Source organism: Natator depressus, chromosome 9 (assembly GCF_965152275.1).
Source record: "Natator depressus isolate rNatDep1 chromosome 9, rNatDep2.hap1, whole genome shotgun sequence".
NCBI classification, from domain to species: domain Eukaryota; kingdom Metazoa; phylum Chordata; order Testudines; family Cheloniidae; genus Natator; species Natator depressus.
The window spans coordinates 989,703-1,012,894 of NC_134242.1; the positions used below are offsets into that span (position 1 = coordinate 989,703).

General features: G+C 41.8%; 1 protein-coding gene across 4 annotated transcripts in view; it reads left to right on the forward strand.

Annotated features, from left to right (window-relative positions):
• Positions 1-23,192, forward strand: part of ACAP2 (ArfGAP with coiled-coil, ankyrin repeat and PH domains 2) — a 107,657-nt gene that overhangs the window by 61,162 nt on the left and 23,303 nt on the right. For 2 of the 4 annotated variants that reach the window (XM_074963320.1, XM_074963323.1), the window contains exons 11-17: positions 2,288-2,308; positions 6,005-6,056; positions 8,074-8,174; positions 9,397-9,502; positions 19,623-19,834; positions 20,082-20,151; positions 22,147-22,241. In XM_074963320.1, the coding sequence (XP_074819421.1) occupies positions 2,288-2,308; positions 6,005-6,056; positions 8,074-8,174; positions 9,397-9,502; positions 19,623-19,834; positions 20,082-20,151; positions 22,147-22,241 (657 nt within the window). The remainder of the gene's footprint in view (positions 1-2,287; positions 2,309-6,004; positions 6,057-8,073; positions 8,175-9,396; positions 9,503-19,622; positions 19,835-20,081; positions 20,152-22,146; positions 22,242-23,192) is intronic. The other 2 variants (XM_074963321.1, XM_074963322.1) reach the window with 1 other exon arrangement.

Sequence of the window (23,192 nt, forward strand, 5' to 3'; positions counted from 1 at the left end):
ACTTCCTATCTGTTTCTGAAGCCTAAAATGAGAGGTGATCAAATGCATTGTTTACATATAGAAACTGGACATCTCACTGAAATGTAATTAGAAATATGAAAGGTAAAGGTGACATAAGAACCAGTTTTACACATTTATTACAGTGACATCACACTTTATCACAATGAGATACATTCTGTCAAGAAAAAAAGATAACATTTTTCTCTTGCTCTCCTATTTTCTGGTGTGTGGTTACTTTAATTCCCAAACTGGCCAGCTTCTCTCCATGTATTGTGCAATCCTCTGGGCAAAAGATTTGCTTTTGGTTTGTGTTCATATTCCTGAGATTCCAGAAATAGCCAGGAATCAGATGCTATAGTCCAGAGCACTCTCTTATTGGCTATACAATTAACATTACTGCCAGGAGTTCAGACTGGTTTTCAGTGTGGTGCTTTTTTTTAAGATTAGTACTGATGCTGCAGTGCAATTCTTTATTTATTTTTCTCTTTTTAAAAAAAAAAAAAAAATTTTTTTTTACTACAGAAGCAGAGACTTTAGTGTTAATTTAATTAAAAAGGTCTGTCTGGTGTTATGACAGTAATGCCAGTAAGTGGTGAAGATGTTAGAAACTTCTGTGGATTCTAATGGCTGAGGCTCATAGTTAAGATTTAAAGTTTACAGTGTATTAAAGGAAAACTGCATTAGAATGTCTCCAGTCACTTGACCGCATATAACACGACTATAGTGCTGTTTATTTCTTTAAAATGTCCTGTATATAAAAATGTAAAATGAAGCAGAAAGCATTTAGAAATTCTGATGCCTTTATACATCTGAAAAAGTTGAGAGCTGCAAGACCCAGGGAAGCGCAGGAAACTTCCACAGTGGTTTGTTTTTTTGTTTTTTTTTTGAAAAGATATTTCTGCACACGTGAAATGGGGGGAAAAACAACAAAAAGCCTTAGGAAAAAATATAGAATTTGCCTAGAAAGTGCTGTTGAAATGTACTTTCCTGAGTCTCCTTCTACAGTGCTGATCTTCTTTCTTGCTAAGTGCAGGCTGCATTTCCAGTTGAAATTATTTTAAAAAGGGTAACTGCCAGTTCCACCCAGTTTCTGTCAATTAGCACTTTGACATCTCTTCAGTATTTTAAAATAGTTCTTTGTAACTCATTTTCTAAAAATACATTGTAGTAAAAATCATGGCACGTTTTACAAAAACATTTTGCTCTTAACTTTCCAAGATGTTTTACGTTAGACTGTCTTTTTAAAACTGCCATTGTGTTTCCTTAACTATCAAACGGATGCTGCCCTAATTAAATAAGTTTATATTACCTTTGATGAAGACATCGTATGGAAATGTAAGAAAAAGTAAGTTGACAGCTTTTGGGATTCTTTGGGGGAAATTATCTGTTTACAGGCAACCCCGCCCCTTTTCCCAATAAAAATACTATTGTAAGTTTTCATTGGGTGTGGAGCAGATCAGTGCAGTGCTAGCTGACAAATACTGTTGATGGTGCATGTCTTGGTATGTAAGATTCATAAATAAACTTGTGGACGGATTACTAGGCAAATATGGAAACTCTACACAATGTGACATTGTTGTCATGTAACTTTATTTTATCAATCAAGACAAAACAATTGCGTGATATTCTCTGAACATTATTTGTGATATTGAGTGTTCCTCCCTTTATTTTCATTTTTTGTAATTGTATGCTCTGCAAGTGTGTGTGTGTTTTGAAGGGGATGGGGGTGGTATCCAGTGCTCCTTCTTTTTAAAGTATTAGGAGCTAAACATTTTGAAATCTTGTATACTACTTACTGTGAGTATTCATATACATGATGATGGACTTCAGTGGCGATGGGAGCTAAAATGTAGTAATTTTATAATGGAAAGCTTGCAAAGAGGGGTATGCAGATTACTGCTGGAATTATCGGTATATGTACTAAAAGATACACACATATATCACCTCAGTGGTTCAGGAAGTGAAACCACACTCTGTTCTTAGTGTGATGCACTCTATGGAAAATTACTTGGGTTCCTGGAAATTCAGTATTTTACAAAAATTCCTTCACTCTCTTTATCAGTGGTGTGAATGTGGTGGGTGGAAACAAACCCCTTAGGAAATACAGTAGTACTCTCTGTGTATTCTGTGCAGTTTGTCAGGTTGTGGGCACTGTAAGCCTTATCTTTGATTTGTGCTGGGTTTTCATATCATGCTAATTCTTCATTTATTTTGCTCATTTTGCATTTTCATTCCTTTCCCTCCTTTCCCTTATGTTTTAATCCTACCCAATTTTTTCACATGACAGGAAAAAGCCAGATCACATCAGGTACCAACCAGCTTTTTATACTTTCCCAATGTTCTTTGGCACGTAAAAGCTCATCATTAACCCTGCATTTCATTTTGATTACTTGCAATGGATATAAAGTGTCTGTTTATGAAAACAGAAGGATTTTGCATGGATTGACAGCACATGTGCTGCTCAACACCTTTTAAGTTGATAAGAAGGTTTGATGCATTTATAGTCAGAGGAGCTTAAAACACCCCTGCTCCCCCAACTTAGTCTCCACTGTCAGACTTTTCCAGAATATATGTTAAAAGTGCTGTCTTGCTCCCATTTAAAAGTCAATAGGCATTTTGCTACTGACTTCAGTGGGAGCAGGATTGGGTCTTCAAGTGTTTCTCTTTTAATCATTCTATTTAATTCTCTGAGCCTAGATGATTCGGTCAGCTGCATGCCTGTCAAACAATAAACAAAATGACTCCCTCTTGAAAGTTGTTAAAGCTGATTTAAGTTTTATGTAAAGACACGAATGTCATTTTTAAAATTTTCTTTTCTCATTGCTCTTTTTTCTCTCTTGTATTTTCAGACGTCTAAGAACTACTCTTCACTGATTTTTGTTCTTTTCTAACTGACAAGTGTTGATTTTATTTTTCCTTTCTTTTGGATAAAGTTGAAGTGAAATTAGCCATTTGTTTAACGGCAACTTTGAATGATATAGAAGAATTTAATGTCAAAATATCTGCCTTGTGGAGCAGCTTCGTTTTAGTTATGTGCTACTAGAGAGCCAACAGGAACAAAACTAATTTTTTTTTTAGGCCCCCACAAACTGTCGCTTCCCCCCCTGTTTTGTGGTAATAGAGTGATGTATTTAAAACACATGGTTGATAAAGCTCAGCACTTACAACACAGCTAGTCTCCAAATCATTTACAATCAATCCCAGGAACGCACTAGGGACGTTGCATCCAAATAATGTAGGAACAGAGGCACGAGGTGCGAGTCTGATTTGTCTTTGGACCATGCCCTTCTGTGTGGATTAGAAACCAGAGAACTTCCTTCATTGGATCTAACCCTTTTAAGATAGACTAAAATTTGGGCCTAAAAAAATTTCGATTATCTTTAATAATGAAATCACTGTGGTGCTACTAGTGACCTTAATGCACTGTATTTTGTAGTTGTCACTTTTCAAAAAATGCTATAATGCTAATGCGCAGTCATTCACCCATTTGGCATAGATCTGTGGCTAAAGTAAAGCCAGAAACTAATGAGTATTCATTATGGCATATGCTGTACCAAATAAAGGGTTACATTTTCAGTGAAATTTTTTCCCCATCTCTAAAAATTTAAATCATTGGGCTTCTTTAATTTGACTTTTTGTAAAAGGTAGATAGAGCAGTGTGAAAACCTCCAAGAGAAGACCTCAGAAGTGTTGTCATACTGTACATTTATACTGTCAGATATACCATGGTTGCCAGATTGGAGTTTATTCACTGTGGAGATTCACTAAATGTTAACTGTACAAGTGGAGTGTGTTGCATTCATAAAACTCGCCACACTTATTAGAGATTTGCTCCATTGCATGTTATCTCTTGTGGCAGGGCTGCACTTTTCTTTGCTTTGTAGGGGTTGCTTTTCATGTATCTAACTGGTTGTCTGTACAAAAGCAAAGAATAAGTGGGAGTTTATCTTCCTTTTTCAGCCTGCTTTGTAGCTGAATTATCCATTTCTTTACTTAGAAATAATCTACATAATGATTGGGTTACATCCTCAATTAATACATTCCTTTTAGATGGTAAAGGTGATACCTTTTAAATTTCAGTGACTGAAATATAATGTAGTTAATAACTTGAAAAAATCCTTTCCATATTTCATCTAAGTATTTCAGTCATTTAGAATTAACCTTTATAATTTTCTAAATGGAGATCTTGCTTTTTGAAACTAAATATATTCCTACAACATTTGGAAATATAATTGTTAAAAGGTAGAATCTCAGCTTTCTACAGGCTAAGCACTAACTGTTTTACAATAACAAATTCCTGGCATGAGTCTAATTCTTTTTATACCTTATTTCCTGCTTTGTTCTTCCTTAAGTATTTTTTGTGCTTGTGGTGGTTGAATGAATAGGGGTGTTTTGTTACTATTTGTAGTGAAGTAGAGTTCAGTATTAAACAATTTCATGGATATGTGACTAAATGTTTTGATGCGTACTTTACATAACATTGTTCTTCGTCTTAACAGGCAGCCAAAAATAAGTGACATACTGTATGAGTGTGTTTGTGATAGCCACTTTAATATAAGATATAAAACACAGGCTTGTATTAAAATAAACCTTTATCAAACAAGTATGCCCAACTTTGACTATTTTCAGAGTAACGTGCTGAATTGCTTTTGTTTTGTTTTTTAGTTTTTTCTATACTCTTTAGCCAGTTACTCACAGTGATTCCAATTTTGTGATTGCATCCCAAGGAAATAGAGTGGCAGTTAATCAGTTATTTGTCATGTTTCGTGTATAGTAGCCTGATCTGATGATGAATCAGATGTTCTGGACCAGGGTCCTATATGCAGAGTCTTTTCCAGAGTAGTAGCAGTATTTCCAACCCCAAGCATTCAAAAACCATGAGTCAGGGCCCCAAAAATAAGATTGGCAATTTTGGGAGTCTTTTTATTTGCCTTCTGGTATTTGAGCCTGCAGGGTGAATTTGCTTCATGTTTTCAAGCTTATCTCTCCAAAAGCAGGGGCTAGGAACTAGCTTAAAAAAGAAAAAAAGGTTGATTCTCATGCAGTCTCTTAAAATCATAGAATATCAGGGTTGGAAGGGACCTCAGGAGGTCATCTAGTCCCACCCCCTGCTCAAAGCAGGACCAATCCCCAGTTTTTGCCCCAGATCCCTAAATGGCCCCCTCAAGGATTGAACTCACAACCCTGGGTTTAGCAGGCCAATGCTCAAGCCATTGAGCTATCCCTCCCCCTTGATTCTAGCATCTAGGGCTTTAAGAAACACCAAATACTAGAAAACTTGCAATAAATCGCAAGAGGTGGCAACACTGCAATAGTTTTAGCAACTTCATAAGTTACTTTCTAAAACCTCTCTCTCTCAAAAAATATTTGAGTGAGGAATTCATATATTCTAAGGCTGGAAGTGACTGCGGTGATCACCTAGTCCAACCTCCTGCATAACAGTTCATGGAACTTCCCCGAAATAATTCCCTGTTTGAACTAAAGCAGTTATTAAAATCACATCAAATCTTGATTTTAAATTTGCCAATAATGGAAAGTCCATCACAACCCTTGGTATATTGTTCAGTGCTTCATTACCTCACTGCCTTGATTTCAGTCTGAATGTCTAACCTCTCAGCTTCCAGCCACTCCATAGTTTAAGTGTTATTGGTAAACAAGCTAAAATAGATTGATAAATAACAATTTAAAACATTTCGCTTGTCATAAAAATATATATGTGACCATACATTGGAATATGTAACTTTTGGAATGAATATCTTCACTAACATAGTGATAATGTGCATGCACTTGTGTATGATTTAACTAACGTGAATCTTGCTTAATTTCTTTTCCTTTGTCATTGTTTTGATGAAAGCCCATCCTTGTGCAAACTTGTCAACACTTACTGAGACATAACTTTTGTGAACTATTTTATTCAGTGTGATTCCATAGATATGTTCGTCTGTTACAACCAGTAAGCACTGTGAAATCAGTTAAATGTTTGGATGTCTTCTTATTTATATAGACGCTGGTTTTCGATACAGAATAATCAGCTTGTTTACCAGAAAAAATTTAAGGTAGGTACTGTACTTCCAATACCCAAGAATGTTGTTAATGGGAATTAGGGTGGTATGTTGATTAGAGCAGAGGGATGAAAGTTGAGAGATGCTGCCACTCATTTGCAACATGACCTTGAGCAACCCACTTAATTTCTGTCTCAATTTCCCCGCCTATAAAATGGGGCAATATCAACTTTGTAAATCTCTGAGATCCCTGAATGATAGGTGATTTGTAAGTGCGCATTGTTATCATTGGGGTTCCTGATAATGATTCCACAGGTTGGGCTGCATTCTAAAATGAACATGAACTCCTGTTTTTCTCTCAAAGTAGGCTGCTGGTTGCTGTTAAATTTCATATAGGATTAGTTTTTATGCCCTTTGAATTTTCTGTGCAGTTTTTGTCTCGCTTCCATTCAGAAATTTGTAATGGGAAGACTTTTAATTTTGGGCTTTAGTTAAAACTGCCAGTGACAAATTTAGCTTTTCATTGTTGGCTGATGCCACTTTTAAAAACATTGTCTGTTTTCATAGAACTTGGGAGAGCTGTGGCACCTGGGCAAATCTGGTGCAATAGGTAGCTTGTTTTTTAAGTAATATTCTTCCTATAATTGAAAATTTTTGTGTGCACACACAAACCTGATTGGGGCCAGGAACGTGCAGTCCTGTTTGATTGATTGGGAGGTGCAGGTAGGCAGATCCACATAAAAATTTCTCTGTCAAGAGTTACTTTGGTCAGATTTTATCCTACAAGAGAAGGTATGTGCAGCTGCTGCTGGACACAGTATTCTATGATGCTTCAACAACAGCTATATTTCTACCCCTACTGGTCTGCTCCCTGCCTACTTATCCACCTCCCACCCCTAATTAAAAAAATTATAGGAAATGAATACATGGAAAGCTTTGTTGTGAAGCACTTGGGGGTTGCTACACACAAGATGCCTGACCCAAACCTACAAAAGCAAGGCTATGAAAAATTAAGCTACTTTATATACATATCCTCTTTTCTTCTACCCACAAGCGCACACCTTACATTATCACAGCTACCAAATACCACAGATCGCTCAGAGCATCCTTAACTCTGCCCCATCTGCAGCCCAGGGAGGCCAACCTTCTTCATTCCCTTCAGCAAATATGCCTGTACCAAATTATCCGTTTCCCCATACAACTAACTTCTGCACCAAACGCCCACAGTTACTAGTGTTGGGGGAGAAGAGTCTAATAAAGGATTGTGTGCAGAAGGGCAGAAGTGGGTTGGGGGTGGCAGAGTTAGTTAGAAATTGCCATAATGGATCAAAACTGAGGTCCATCTAGTCCAGTGTCTTGTGGCCAGCAGCTGGGTGTGGTGTGTGGTCTGTTGTGTAAGGTGGCTCTGGTAATGGTTGGATATATGCTTGTGGGTGGACAGGAAGAATGAATGTACTGATTAGGTGGTTTAACTTTTTTTTTCTTTTTTCCATTTGGGGGTTTGTCAGGTCTGGGAGTGTGTGGCAATCCTAACTGCTTCGTGATAATGTTTTGTGAGCAGTATTATTATTATTTATTATTTATTATTTATTTATTATTCTACCATGATCACACTGTAGACACCATAACAAATATTATACTTCAACAAAATCCTTAAACTAGCATCAGTTTTTGTTTTTTTTATGGACCCAATTTTTAAAGCACCTTCAACTTAGCATCTGATTTTGCACTTGCAGTGAAATGTGGGCACATTTAATTGTGACCCCTCTGTCTGATTTGCAAGCTAATTATTTTCTTCTCAGAAAGAACAGTGGTACTCAGTTGAGCCACTGTGCTGTTTAAATATCAGCTGTCAATCACACAGTCAATTTTTATAGGAAAGGGGGGGATTCTCCCAAGTCTGTATTACATTTTCATACACATTAATGTTTAACTTCTACTATGGATATTACATGCAATCTGTTTTGATGAAATGGAAAAATTGGAAAGCAGTTGGGACTAGCAGTGGCTTCAGTAAGTTTCTCCCCTCACCATAAACTTGACTTGTTTTGTTCATTTTACCTCTTTCTAGGATAATCCCACAATAGTCGTTGAAGACTTGCGGCTTTGCACAGTTAAGCATTGCGAAGACATAGAAAGACGTTTCTGCTTCGAGGTGGTCTCTCCAACAAAGTAAGGGGTAATTTTAAAGTTCATATATAACACAAGTTTTACATACCCATTTCAGACTTGGAATTTAAGAAGGCCATGTAGGGTTCTGGACTAGAGGACCTCTTGAAGTCTCTTCCAGTCCTATGATTCTGTGTTTTGGGAGTGGTCACAATGGGAAAAGAATCTCAACCACTTTGTTTTCTAAATTCTGGGACCTGGAGCATGTGATATTCGGGGCAGCCGTAGTGACTATTCAGTCTGCTTTTTGCACTTGTAATAAATATGCATTCTGGTGCTCGTTATACAGTAGTACAGTTGGTAGGCAGATTGCTGCTATATGGATCGGTTGCAGGCAGTACTATCAGGCTGCTTCTTAATAGTACAAAAAATGGCTTCCAATTACGTCTGATAATTTCTAAATTCAGGAATAAAGCACAACATAATAAAAGGAAAATACTGAATTTTTAAAAAGTAAATATTAGCTCAAGCAGCACCATGTAGTATAAAATACTGCCTAGTGTGTTCAGAGAGGAAAGGCAGCTCTGCATGTGCAAAAACTGGACATTCATGTCAGGTTAGTGTCCTGTGGTATAAGGCCAGCTGCTCTTGCGGGGTGCTGTGTGTGTGTGTGTTCTCTTCATCTTATTGTCTGTTTCCTGCTCTTTCTCCCTCTACCCTGTAGCCGAATTCTACCTTTATTTGGCTTTTGCCTATCTACGCTTTCTCAACCCTTCAGTTTAACACTTGATTACTTGTTTTCTCTGAATGTTAGTGTGGGCAGCGGTTTTTCTCTTTAAATCCCTGAAGTCTCCTGCCTTTGAATTCAGTCCCATATGTTAGACATCAGAACTTTGTGCCTTCTCCAGACATGTCCTATTTAGTCAATCATGCAGGTGAATGGGAGTTGAGGATGCAAAGCAGAAACTTCAGGATAACCACATGGAAATTAAACAGCAAATTAAACCATCCTTTGGATTTCTTAGAGTGTCCTACCAAGGTATCCATCATTTAGATTTGAGTATTTTGAGGCAGGGAACGTCTTCATTCTGTGTTTATGAAGGCTCAAGCACATGTCAGCTGTTAACAATAATAGTAACTGTGTGGTGTAGTATGTATACAAGGATGTGCTGAAGTTTCTAACATAAAACTTGCTTAAGAGTCTGGCTTTTAATGAGTAAGTCTCTTCTTTGAGCCAATTGGTCAGTTTGCTTGAATCTCAAAGTCTGTGTCTTATTTCTCATAGAAGCTGCATGCTCCAAGCTGATTCTGAAAAGCTGCGGCAGGCATGGATTAAGGCTGTTCAGACCAGTATAGCTACGGCATATAGAGAGAAGGGGGATGAATCCGAGGCAAGTACAGTTACCTTTCAGGATCCAGTAATACAGTAAACCATTTCTGATCCTTTTTTCTTCAAGTGAGAATTGTAGAAGAAATTTAATTATTTTTGTGAGGTCTCCGATCTGTCTCTACTGAATTAACTTTTTATCTGGTAAGGTTATTTTGACCATTATGTTTTGAATCAATAACTTCTTTGAGTGATTATCTACACAGATTTCACTGTTGGAGTGCATGCACCCCATGTGCACGGATTGGGTTATTTTGAATGACAGTGTCTGTTGAGGGCTCCAAGGGCACAGGTGTGGTTCTGCTCCCCCTGTAGATGAGAGAATAAGGGGCAAGGTGGCCTCAACCACCTTGCAGAGCACCAGCATGTGTTCCAGCGCCCAGGGTAAACAATACCAAAAACTACAGAGATCTGGGTCCTCATTCAGATACCAGTCCTAGCAACAATTCCGACAGTGTCTCTCAGGACTACTGAGGAAATGTCAATGGTTCCACTAGCACTGCTCCTCGGTCTCACCCTCCATAGCCCTCCAGCGGGGACAAACACCAAGGAAGCAGTTTGGAAGGGACACTTGAGAACTCAGCTAAATCATCTGTGGATCCACCCCCTTGGTTTTTGTTTGGCCTCTATTGTTTCAAAGAAGTCTGAGTTAGGATGACCTTGGACTGGTGGGTCCCAGAGGTTGTGAAGAAAGGTTCTCACCCAGTTTCAAACTGTTCACCTTGCCCATACCCACCCTCCACCTCCCGTCCCTCTTCAGGAACTCTTCTAATGAGGCACTTCTACAACTAGAAGTCAGCTCCCTGCTACAACTGGGAGCTGTAGAGGAAGTTCCTCAAGCATTGAGAGGAAAATGCTTCTACTCCCACTACTTCTTGATCCCAAAGAGGAATGGTGGGTGGAGACCCATCCTAGTTCTGTGACGTCTGAATTCCTTCATTGATGTTTCAAGTTCTGGATGGTCACCTTAACCTCCATCAACCCCCATTGGATCCTATGGACTGGTTTGCAGCTCGTGACCTATAGGATACTTATTTCCATATCTAAATAGTCCTGGAACATAAACAATTCCTGCGGTTCATGGTACGAACATCCTGCTCTCAGTACAGAGCCCTACCCTTTGGTCTGGACAGCCTGAGCCACATTAAAAAAGTCGTTCCCCAATAATATTTGGATTGGGTTATGGGGAACAGCAGCAACTGTTAATTCAGCTTGCAAATTCTCAATTTCCATGTGCACTTTAACCAAAGGCTCAAGGATTTTGTGACCCCCCCGCACCAACAAAAGCTCTGCCATCTGTCCTGGCAGTATGTCTTCCTCCTGAACAAGATCTCTCCTGACCACAAAAATTTCTGTGCCAGTATCCTTCCACCCAGGGAGTTCTTTGCCATTTACTCTGACAGCCTTTGTGCTTCCCGCCAGGTTGTGCAGTTGCTATTTTTACAAACCCTGTGTGATAAGTGGCAATTGCCTGAGGTGCCTCTGTGCTCTGGGTAGCAGCATTTCCATGAGTTGCTTGCTGCCTGTTCCCACTCAGCACTGGTCATTTATTCCTCAGGTGCTCAGTGGAATTACAATGATAGCACCTTCTGGGCTCTTCTGTTTTTCAGGAGAGTTGGGGCGAGGACTGGAGGAATTACTTGAGGAGCTGAGAGCCTACCCTCCCATTCACCCTCCTTCTTCCCAGGGGTAAAATGGGGACCCTGCTTCCCACCAAACTTAAACCCCTCTGCCTGTGATTTATTACTAATAGATGCTTGGGATTCAAATTCCTCCGCAAAAGTAGCAAGCTCTTCAACAGTTTTTTCACCTTTTTTATCCCATAGACACTGTTTCACCTCATCATTAGACATATTCAGGAACTGTTCCTAGGCAACCAGATCACACATTTCTTCGAAGCTTGAAATACCTTTTCCCCTTACACACTTATCCAGTAAATGTCTCATTTGGTTTACGTATGCCACATTACTCATTCCAGCCCCTCTCTTAAGGCTTCTAAATTTTACTGTAAGTTTCAGATGTAATCTGAAACTTAGTTTTTAAAACCAATTCCTTAAATTTACCATAATTTGAAGTATCACTAATTGGCATCTTACTGAATATATCCAGAGCTCTCCCAGACAACTCTGGAACTAAAGTGGTCATCTTTTGATCATCAGCAATCTCATGGAGCACTCAGCCTTTCAAAGGTGATGAAATATTCAGCAATGTCCCCAGTCTCGCTATATGCAGAACACAACCACTCCCATTTGTGGATTTTTGGAGAGGTGGGGCCCCCTGGTATGGGGTTCTGGTTCCGCTTCTCTAGCAAGGCCAGTTCATGCTGTCTCACTTTTTCTCTCTCCTCCATGTCTTTGGCTTGCAGTTCCAGGGCAGCTTTTTGCCTAGCTGCTTCTGCCTCCATCTGCAGACTCTGTAATTCCATACGTCTTCTATGTTCTTTTTCGTTTTCTGCTGCCTGCCATCTGCAGAGCTCCAATTTTGCAACTGTTTCACTATCACTCATTTTCCTGCTTTTTCTGCCCCTACTTCCCTTGCCCGAAATAAGCAAACAGAAAATAACAAACTGGTAACCACTTTCTGTTCTCTAGCCAACACACTTAAAACTCCCTTAAAATCACCACCAGTGTGTCAGAGCAATAAGCTGTGCACGCTACCCTGCTCTCTGCGCCACTGTGACGGGTTGATCCCGATTTTCCGGGGTGCCACTTCCTGTACTGGGATATCACTGAGCCCCCCTGTTCCACCAGCCTGCACTCCTTCACCCTGTCCTGCTGTGCCAGGCCCTCAAGCCTCCTCTAGCACACACAGATAGGTAGGGACACACCCGGCTGCAGAAGGACATAGACACTGGAAATCAGCTCTGCGTGGAAAGACTCAGCTTGGGAATTGCCCTTTCTGGAGTGTAAACCCAAAAAGTTTATTAACTACAAAGGATAGATTTTTAATTGATTATAAGGGTTAACAAACAGATCAAAGCGCAGATTACTGAGCAAATAAAGCAAATGCAAACTAAGCTCAATACACTAAAGAAACTGGCACCTAAATATTGTTTTAGGCATTTCTTTCACAGGCCAGATGACTTTTTCTGGCCCAGGCTCAACTCTTCTCTCTTCCCTGCCCTCCCCCCAAGTCCTTGTTTCTTAGATCTTCTCAGCAGTCATCCTGTGGGAGGATTCAGTGAAGAAGGAGCCCTGATTAACTTTCTTCCCTGCCTTAAATAGGATTTACATATGGCGGGAATCCTTTATTTCCCAGTTTGGTCTCTACCCCTTCTGTGGAAAAATACTAGCAGGCCAAGATGGAGTCCAGTACCAGGTGACAGGATCACATGACCCTGCAATGTCAAAGCAGCATCCCAGGAAGCTTCTCAGGAAGGTGGGAGATTAGCATCTTCAAAGTCCTATTGCCCTCCCTAGTGGCTCATTGACTAACCAGCCAGTCTTGTGGGCATTCCCCAGGTGCAAACACTTTTGTAGTTGATACATAGTCTATATTCCTAACTTCAGATACAGAAATGACACATGCCTACAAATAGGATAATCATATTCAGTAAATCATAACCTTTCCAATCCCTTACATGACTCATCTTGCATAAAACCTGTCTTAGTTATGCCACATTCATATCATAAGCATATGGGGCATAGTGTCACAACATCCACACAGACTTTGATGTAATATACAGAATTCATAGGAACAGTGATAGATTCCTAGTTGGCAAAAGGATACCTGCCACAGCACCCAGACATCAGTGACAGACATACAACAATTCTATGTGCACCCAGTAACGCAAGTGAAAATCTCCCTGAAGCTTCTGGGGCACATGTCGTGTATGACCTGCAGCTTGCTAAACCTCAAAGGGTGGTTAAGATCTGTGTATTAACCCAAGAGAGACTGTAAGGACATGTGGATACCTCTCCACAGAGAGCCTTTCTTCATTAGACTAGTGGATACACCCAGACCAGGAGTGCACAGGAGCTCCATTGTCTGCCTCCCTCCCTTAGAATAATCTGATCACGAGTACCTCCACCTATAGGTGGGGAGCACACTTGGACCAACTCCAGATTCAGGGGAAGTGGTTGGCTCTCATGTCATTCCTTCATATCAGTGTGTTGGAACTCCAAATAATTCGATTGGCATGCAGAGTATTCTTACCTCTCCTTTAGGGTCTCCCTGTGCAAGTGCTTATATACAATACCATAGTGATGCACTGCATCAACAGGCAAGGAAGGGCCCTATCCTCCCCCTGGTGCCAAGAAGCTATGAGTCTGTGGTTATGGAGTATTCGGCTCCAGGTCACCCAGTAGCTCTCCATCTCCCAGGCCTTAGGAACATCTTGGTGGGCCAGCTCAGCAGAGGTTCTCCAAGAGCCACAAGTGGCCCCTCAAGCCCTTGGCCCTCCAGGCAGTCTTTTGCAGATGCGGCTACCCAACAATAGACTTGTTTGTGTTATGCCACAGCGACAAATGCTAGAGGCTCTGCTCCAGAGGAGGCGGAGTCTGGGATCCCTCACAGGTGCTTTCCTCATCCCTTGGTCTCCAGACCTCATATATGCTTTTCTCCAGGGTCCTGTGAAAGTTCAAGCAGGATTCAGGGACAGTCATCCTGATAGCATCCGCTTGGGCCAGACATTTCTGGTACCATACCTGATGAGACTGTCAGTTCAGAGGCCAGTCACCTCACTGAGTCTGCCTCGCCTGCTCTCTCAGAATAACAGTCAAGTCCTGCACCTGAACCCAGAGTAACTGAACATGACTGCCTGGATACTGGCTGGCTGATGTTCCCCAGGAGTTGTTGTTTGCTGGCAGTCCTTGACATCTTGCTGCAGAGCAGGAAACTGTCCACAAGACAAACTTAACAATGTAAATGAAGCAAGATGGATTGATTAAGTCACTTATTTAAATCACTGATTTTTAATAATTTAGATCAGCAAGCAGGAGACTTTGTCATCAATTTTAATTTTGTTTTGCATTTGTATTTTTCTACAGAAAGATTGATTCTCATTGATTTGATAACTATTAAAATATGTTGATTCGTAACTACATAGAGTCTTTACCCAGTTTTTCTGACTAGGAGGATACACTATCATCTACACACATTTATTTAAGCAGTTACATAGCTTAACTTACATTTATTCAGAATATTAATTTTTACATTTTTATGTTAGAAAGTGGTGAATGATGCATTTCTTATTTAGTAAAATTATTAGTTTTTTAACTTGTGATTTGTGTCAAGCTGTATTTGGATGGAAATTCAAACACAATTAAAATGCACAAGCATTTCAAATTGTTTATTAGTTAAATAAAATGACCTTAAATGAGCTGTATGCATAAGGAAAAAAATGGTTATAAAAACATGTCTTGCATTTAAAACTAACTGATTTATTAAACAAAAGTATTATCTGTTAGTGAATTGAACTAATTTTTTCTGGTCACCATGTCCTTCAAGATTTTAGAACTAGTAGCTTTCATCCTCGAACACCCAGTTGTTGTTCTGTAGAGTGGGAGAGGACAACAAGTTTTCCTGCTGTTTCAGCTTCCAGATGTTTTCTTACTTTGAATGAACTAGTTTTTTAACTGAACTGGTTTAATAAACTGAAATTAAGAAATTATTCTCTCTGTACCTGTAAAAAAGACTACTGCTATCAAAGCTGATTTAGCACTTCAGCAAACTCTGGGTGCAGGTACTTAGCCAGTGAATTCCACAAGTTCAGTGGTTTGACTTTCTTTGAAACTTGGCGACAAGCATGTACTGCTTACTATTGTTTAATGTATCTGATTTTAATAGATTATACTAAGGTTAGTCCTTAACATAGGTTGTTAAAGTTTCAAATTTAAATGATTTAGTTTTTTTAAAAATCAACCCATATTTAAATAAAAAATCCTATTTTTAAAAATAAAATTTGAAATACTGATTTTTTTTTTCTCCACCTCACTGTAGGGGGATTAACCATGTTTGTCCCTATGTATATTCCACATGTGACATGCATGTGCATCAAGTGCTTGAGACTCAAAAACCTTTCAAGTAGTGTCTGTTGGTCCATGCCTGTGCCCTGGTCCATGCCTGCGTCCAGGGTATAAGGGGAGGTATGAACCAACTGCCTCTGCAGTTCCTTCTTACCATCACATGGCCTGAGTCGGAATCTCTTGTGTCTGAAGATAACTTTGCACTCTTTCTTATCTATAAATATAGTTGCATCCAGTTCTTAGTCTAGTGTATTTGGTAGTCTCTTTATAGTTAGTGTAGATCAGCTTTTCCCTGCACCAGGGACCCTCTCCATTTCCCCTCTTGGGAGGAGAACTATGCCCAGGGTTCAAGAACTCTCTCTTGTCCTTGCTGCTACTTGGTCAGCAACGACCACCAGTGCTATCTTTACTGCCTTAGAGAGGCACGTTTCTCTGCCCTTTCCTCCCTGGACCTGAGGGATGAGAACTTCAACTGAGGAAATACCTCATGGATAAAGTGGTGAGACCTCAGTTGGATCCAGGCTGGGGTGAGTTCCCCGTTCGTTGGCCTCAGCACTCGAGTAGCACCCCTCCGAGCATAAGCTCTGGAGCGGAGGCCAGATCTGATAAAGCTAAAAACTTTGTGTCAGGCACCTATCACAGAAACAAGAAAAAATGCCCTTCCGGGTCTGTTCCCAAGAGAAAGGATCCCTCCTCGACTCCTTCCAAATCGGGTGAGTTCTCGCGTTCAGGTCCTAAAGACTTAGTCCCACTTAAGCCTCCCAACCATGAGGGTAAGGTGCACAGGAGCAAGTGTGACATTTTGGAGATCACCAAGATCAGTAAGTGTTTCTCCCACCATCTGCCCTATAACCTCAGGTGCCTTCATGCTCTTCTGCTGTAGCTCACATCCCTGATGCTGGACCAGCTGCTGGCCTCCTCCCTGAGTAGCTTCGCTGCTAGGCAGTCAATGAGCCCAGCTGCAGTGCCTTTGAACTGACAGAGTAACCACAGCCCCTGATTGGCTGCTGATTTACCAGCCATGCTTATAAGCCTGGCCCGATAGTAGATGAGCGGATGCTCAGTGCGTACCATCCTGCAGCTATGCTTGCCCTTGTTCCAGCCCTGCTCCAGCCTGCGTCCAGGGCTTGCCCCTGCTCTGCTCCAGCCCTGTTCCCTTCTGGCTCCACTGCTCCACTTCTGCTCCACTTCTTTCCTACGACTCTGGTTGACCCTCTGGCTCTGGCATTCAGCTTCTGTCCCTCCAGTACTGACCCTTGGCCCGTTCCTGAACTCTGTCCACCCTGGACCTAGCTCTAATCTCTCATTTCACTAGGCTCGACTGTCCACAGCTCAGTGGCAACACCTACCTACAAGCCCAGGGTCTCACCCTGGCTTCCACTAGCCCAGTTACTACTTGTAGGGTAACCCCAATAGCGCTTCTAGTCCTGAGTCTGCCCAAGTCCATCCTTTCCGAGTTCTTAGGTAACTTATGCTCAGACTGTTCCCCTCCATCAGCCCCTTGGCCATCCACTCACTTTGGCATCCACATGCCACACAGTTTGCAAATAGAGGGCTGCTTGGGGTGGTAAAGTAAACAAAAGATTTACTTAATAGAAAAACCGATTCAAAGCTGAAATAGCGAGGGAAAGCAAACAGTCAGGTTACACATAAAATAAACATGAACGCAACATCAGGCTTTGTTCTTCTGTATTAGATAAAATCCCTTTTCTAATATGAGTTACCTATTGCCTTTGGACGGTTTCCCACGTATCCCCCTAGCTTGGGGATCAAGTGTTCAGACAGCTTCCGGCTTAAAGACTGCTCCTCAGTTTCTGGAGGCCAACCCTAAGACACATGCCTGCTTTTACAAAGCTTCTTCCCTCCCCCCCCCCCCCCTTACATGGTGACTCATGGTCATACAGACTGTGGAGATCCCCTCTAGATTCAAGAGCCGGGATGTCTTTCCATTACATTCAGTGGTCCACCATTCTCCTTTCCTGGGCTGGAAAATGGATGTGTACTTGAAGTTGGTTTAGTGTCAATGACTGGCTGGGAGGTGCCTTTCCCTGTCTGATTGCTCACTGTACTACTGTAAGGTGGAGCTGAAGTTTTATAGACTGAGGCTTATAATTCCCTGGAGGACATCTTCGCCCTCCCATACCCATAATCACCTGGGCTTTCAGGCTCAGTCCTTCTGAGGGAAGTATCCACACCAGAAAAGGAATCAACTTCAAGGAGAAAGAGCTACTCCACTGACCCTGAGTGGTAGATACACAATTCAGTGCTAAACAAAATCTTCATTCAGTGGGGAACTCCATCCTGGGACCTATTCATCTCTGATATACAAGGAGTTCAACATATACTGCACTAGAGCAGCACTGGGTTGGGACTCCAAGGCGATGCCCTTCTACAATCCTGGAAAGACCACTTGAGCTTTTCCCCCTGTTTTGCTGCTGCTGTAGGTTCTATGGGAGATTCATCATGACAAAGTGCAAGTCATTGTTGTTGCATTCAACTGGCCCAGGCTATTCTGATTTCCAGACCTCCTGTGAATGTCTACCCACCCACCATCCAACCCTTCCTGCATCCATCACTAGAGAATGGCAGGACTAGACATCCCAGCCCATACGGTTTCCACCTCACGGCCTGGTGTCTGGAAGGGGATCAGACCTAGAGCGTTCATGTTCGGAGGCTGTTCATCAAACTATTCTTAATCACAGCAGACAAGACTCCATCAGAAAATGCTATCTTGCTAAATGGAGGCACTTCTCTACCTGGGCACAACAAAATCATTTATCTCCAGAGACAGCAGGTATTCCTGTTTGTTCTAGAATACCTCCTCACTCTTCAGAAGTTGGGCCTTCCTATTCACTTGCTGTGGGTCCACCTAGCAGCAATCAGTGCCTTGCATCTTTGAGTAGAGGTCTAGTCTATTTTGACTCACCCCATAACACTCAGATTCCTGAAGGGTCTCACTAGGGCCTTCCCACCAGAAGTGAAGCCAACAGCTAACTGGGACCTCTGTCTTGTATTCTCAATACTTACTAAGCTGCCCTTTCAACCGCTGGCCATGTGCTTGATGTCCCACCTATTCGCAAAGGTTGCCTTCCTTATCACCATCACATCAGCCAGGATGGTGAGCGAGCATGATTGAATGCAATCATGGCCAACCTACCATAGGGAACTTGTCAAAAAGAAAAGGTATCCTTTTGCCTCAACCCAAAATTCATCCCTAAGGTAATTTCTGGGTTCCACATAAATCAAGTCCATTAACTTACCGGTATTCTTCTCAAAGGTTTATAACTCCAGTAAGGAGAGGAGGCCTGACTCTCAGATGAGCTTTGGCATTCTGCCTACAAAGAATGAAACCAATTAGAAAAATGTCTTGACTATTCGTTGCTATAGCAGAGTGAGCACAAGGACAAGTAATACCTGTTCAGAGACTGTCTACATGGATTTCTATCCTCCTTTACTGTCAGTGCATCTCCCTCTCCAGGACGGTGTAAGGGCCCATTCTACTAGAGCACAAGCAACCTCAGAAGCATCTCTTTGATACTCATCTATGGTGGACCTTTGTAAGGTGGCAGCCTGGGGTTCCAGCCACACTTTCGTGAAGCATTACACTTTAGTCTAAGCCTCTTCTGCAGATGCAGCTTTTGGAACATGTTATGGACATCTGTACCACCTGCATCCTTGTGCCCTCCCCCCCCGCCCCGCTATTTGACTCTTGCTTACCAGTCACCCATGTGTGGAATACACAAGGATCAGCACTCAAAGAAGAAATGGAGGTTGGTTACTTGTAACTGGTGGTTTTTTGAGATACGTGATCCCTATCTGTATTCTACCACCTGCCCACTTTCCCTTCTGCTTTGGATTGGATTCACGGTAGTGAAGGAACTGGAGAGGCAGGTGGTCCACAGCTCCCTTTATAACCCTTGCTGCTGAGCACAAGGAGCTCCAGGGCACAGGTGCAGACCAGCAGATGCTGCTTGCAAGATTTTCTGATCTCAGGTTCCTGGTGCGTGTGCATATTGGATGTTTTTGTAGTTACACATCTTTCCTTTCAGTTGTTTAGCAATTAAAGAGTTATAGATAAATGTGGAAGCTTCCTCCAGGGCCATAGTAATGTTAACTGCTGTGTCTCTAGTTCTTTTTTTTTTGGTTGCCTCTTTGTAGAAACTAGAGAAGAAATCATCATCCCCTTCTACAGGAAGCCTAGAATCTGGCAGTGAGTCAAAAGAGAAGTTGTTAAAAGGAGAAAGTGCGCTACAGCGGGTTCAATGTATTGGTGGTAACATCACCTGTTGTGATTGTGGCCTGGCAGATCCTCGTTGGGCCAGTATCAACCTAGGAATCACATTGTGTATTGAGTGTTCTGGGATACACAGGTAGGTAAACCCTTCACACATGCCTCATTTCATGCAGCATGGCCAAAGCATTACTTCATTATGAGGTGTTTTTCCATCTTGTAATGTGTTCGGAGGCAAGATTAGAGACCCCTGCATGCAGATAGAATTAAGGTTACAGCTTGATCTGCAAGAGGGACTAGTAAGCCTGCTTAACATAAGACAGTATGTTAGCATACAGTAGTTATGTATTAATGTGAGGTGTTTTTTTTTTTTCTCCCCTGTTTAGGAGTCTAGGAGTTCACTTTTCAAAAGTTAGATCCTTAACACTAGATACATGGGAGCCTGAACTTCTAAAGGTATGGTAATCCTTTATGAGAAAAGAGTTTCTAAAAATGATAGTAATAGTTTGTAGCAGGAATTGAATTTTTTTGTCTAATTGTTGGTCTAGAGCTCGTGCTTGGAAATGAGTGTTGGCACGGAACAATTAGTAGTGGGCCAAGTAGCCTTGGAAAGTGAGAGAGGATTATCATATTTTTTATTCACAGCATTTTCAACCTGATTTAAGCATAATAGCTAATGAAATCTGAGTTACAAACCAAAGCCCAACACCATTTGAAAAAAGGGATTCCAAGGCTTCGCTTGGTATAGAATATTGATGTTCAAGACATTACTACAGTTGTTTCAGATTTCTTGTGTATGCGCATTGTCGGGGGAGGAGAGAGTTATGTGTATGTACTGTGACAGGGCAAGGGCAGATGGCTTTAGTAATGTAGTGGGAGATGGATATATTAGCCCCAGGCTAACCAAATCCCTGTTACCAGGATAAGCAAATGGCAGCTGCTCCAGGTCAATTAAAACACCTAGGGCCAATTAAGATCCTTCCAGAAAGCAGGGAAGACAGCTAGGTTGATTGGGATACCTGAAGCCAATCAGGGTCTGGCTGAAACTAGTTAAAAGCCGCCCAGTTAGTCCGGTGGGTATGTGTGTCAGAAGCTGTAGGAGGAAGCCGTGCTGCTGGAGATACTAAGCAGTACAAATCATATCAGGCACAAGGAAGGAGGCCCTGAGGTAAGGGTGAAGTAGATATGGAGGAAGTGGGGGCTGCTGTGGGGACGTGGCCCAGGGAATTGTACATGTCCTGTTTCCAAAAAGTCCGCTACCATAGCTGATACTATAAGGGTCCCTGGGCTGGAGGCTAGAGTAGAGGGTGGGCCCGGCCTCCCCCCTCCATTCCCCGATGAATCACTGAGACTAGGAGACAACAGACTGTGCAAGGGAGGGTAGCTTCTCCTCGCCTCCCTTGCTGTCTTATGTTGAAAATAGCTCAGTAGACTGTGACCCGTGCCTCTAGAGAGAGAAGGGCTATGTGGAGGGTCACAGTGAGCCTCTGAGGCTAGCGTAATCCGCCAGGAAGTGCGGGACCCACTGAGACAAGATCGGAGCTTTGTCACAGTACGTATTTATCAGAATGGTGTGATTATTAAGATCCAGTGTCACGTGATGAATAGAAAAAATGCTTTATACATTTGTGCAGTTGGATAGCTGGTCCAAAGCATTTGTTTCTAGCTAGGACGGTTCACAAGTTATTGGGCCTTACTGCTTTTCTAATCCTAAAGAATAACCCTGTAAAAATGGCAGCAGGGATAAGGGTGCGGATTTCATCGTACTTGTGTTGTGGATTTCCACCTCAAATGTGTTAATTTTACAATTAAGTACTCACCGCCCCTTTAAAAGTCAGGTTAGCAATCTCTATCTGGGTCTGAGAGTCAAGCTGCATTCTTTCCTTCTGACACACCACTCCCAATAACAGTTCTGCAAGGGAAATTCTGCTTGCAGTGACACCTGTGCAGCCCCTGTACCGTTGAGGGTTTTGTACAGATGTAAGTGATTTGGAGCTGATTCTGTTGATGCATGAGATGGACTAGAACTCAATGCATTGCCTCTTATGTGTGCAGGCTCTGCAGGACTAAGAGGAGTATATTCAGTAAAAGGTGCAGGTATGGCTGAGTGAATAAAAGAACTGTTGAGCACGAGGGTGGCGCAATTTTTACATAATCACTTTTCAGACTAGAATCACACTTTAACCTGCTGCTAGTCCCTTGACAGAGTAGTTCTTTTTTGGTACTTGCCATTTACCAGCCCAAACTATTTTTTCATTACCTCATTTGGAAGTCTGTTTTCTTTTATTCACCACTCTTGTTTCATTACCCCTACCCTGACAAGGTTTGTTGAACTATTGTAAATGAAAGATATCTCAAGAGGCCCAAACACTGTGGTGATGGGCGAGATATGAATATCACTCAGAGAGATAATGCCTTTTATAGTTGTGCTGATATTTTCTTGTCTTGTAGCTGATGTGTGAATTGGGGAATGATGTCATCAATAGAATATATGAAGCAAAAGTTGAAAGAATGGGAGTTAAGAAGCCACAACCTGGAAGCCAAAGGTAGTGATTTAGTTTGGTTTTACTGATCTTCTTGTAACTAGTGCTATAAATGTTCTCCCTTTAAACTCTCTGCATTGTCACTTAGCACAAATAACTTAATTTTGTCTTTGTGTTGTTAATTTGTGCCCATTTTGCACCATTGCTCCTTCGGGTCAAATGCCTAATGGTTACAGGTACTCTTTCATCACTATTGCTTTAATCCTCTGTGGAACAGCGTATTTCTCTCTGCTTCCATTCAGCAGCCCAGCATTTACTGGGGCGAGGAAGTAAAGTCTGCTTTTCTCTGATATGCTTTTGCCAGGAAATTCTCAAAACTAATTTGGTTCATAGATGCTGCTTATGGTGGAGACTAAAGCTTTTATGTTCTCCTCAGCACTGCACCAGATTCTCCCTTTTGGCCTTCTGCTTAGCTCCCTTCACCCTTTCCCCAGTCTCTTCCCCCCCTCAATCCTGTCACTTTCTGTCTCTTCCAGCCTTAGGCTATATCTACGCTACAGACCTTACAGTGCCACAGCTGTACCACTCAGCTGTGCTGCTGTAAGGTCTCTCGTGCAGCTGCTCTGTGCTGGTGAGAAAGCTCTTCCACTTGCATAATTAACGAGCGGCGGTAGCTATTTGAGGGGGAGAGTGTGTCCCACTACCATAGCACTGTCCACACCGGTGCTTTTGTCGGTGAAACTTATGTCAGTCAGGGGTGCGTTTTTTTCCACACCCCTTACCGACAAAAGTTTTGCCGATGAAAGTACTAGTGTAGCCAGAGCCTTACTTTAGCCTCCTCTGCGTGTGTAAAGTCTTCCTCTACCTGTTCAACTGCTTCTGTTCCACCTTATTTTCATCTCCCACCAGTTCTCGTGTACATTAATTTCTCCCTCAGCTCCTTCTCTGCCACCATCTCTTTGCTGCTGGCAGCGTTTGTTATGACCCTAGCTCTCCTGGCATCCCTGTTATCTC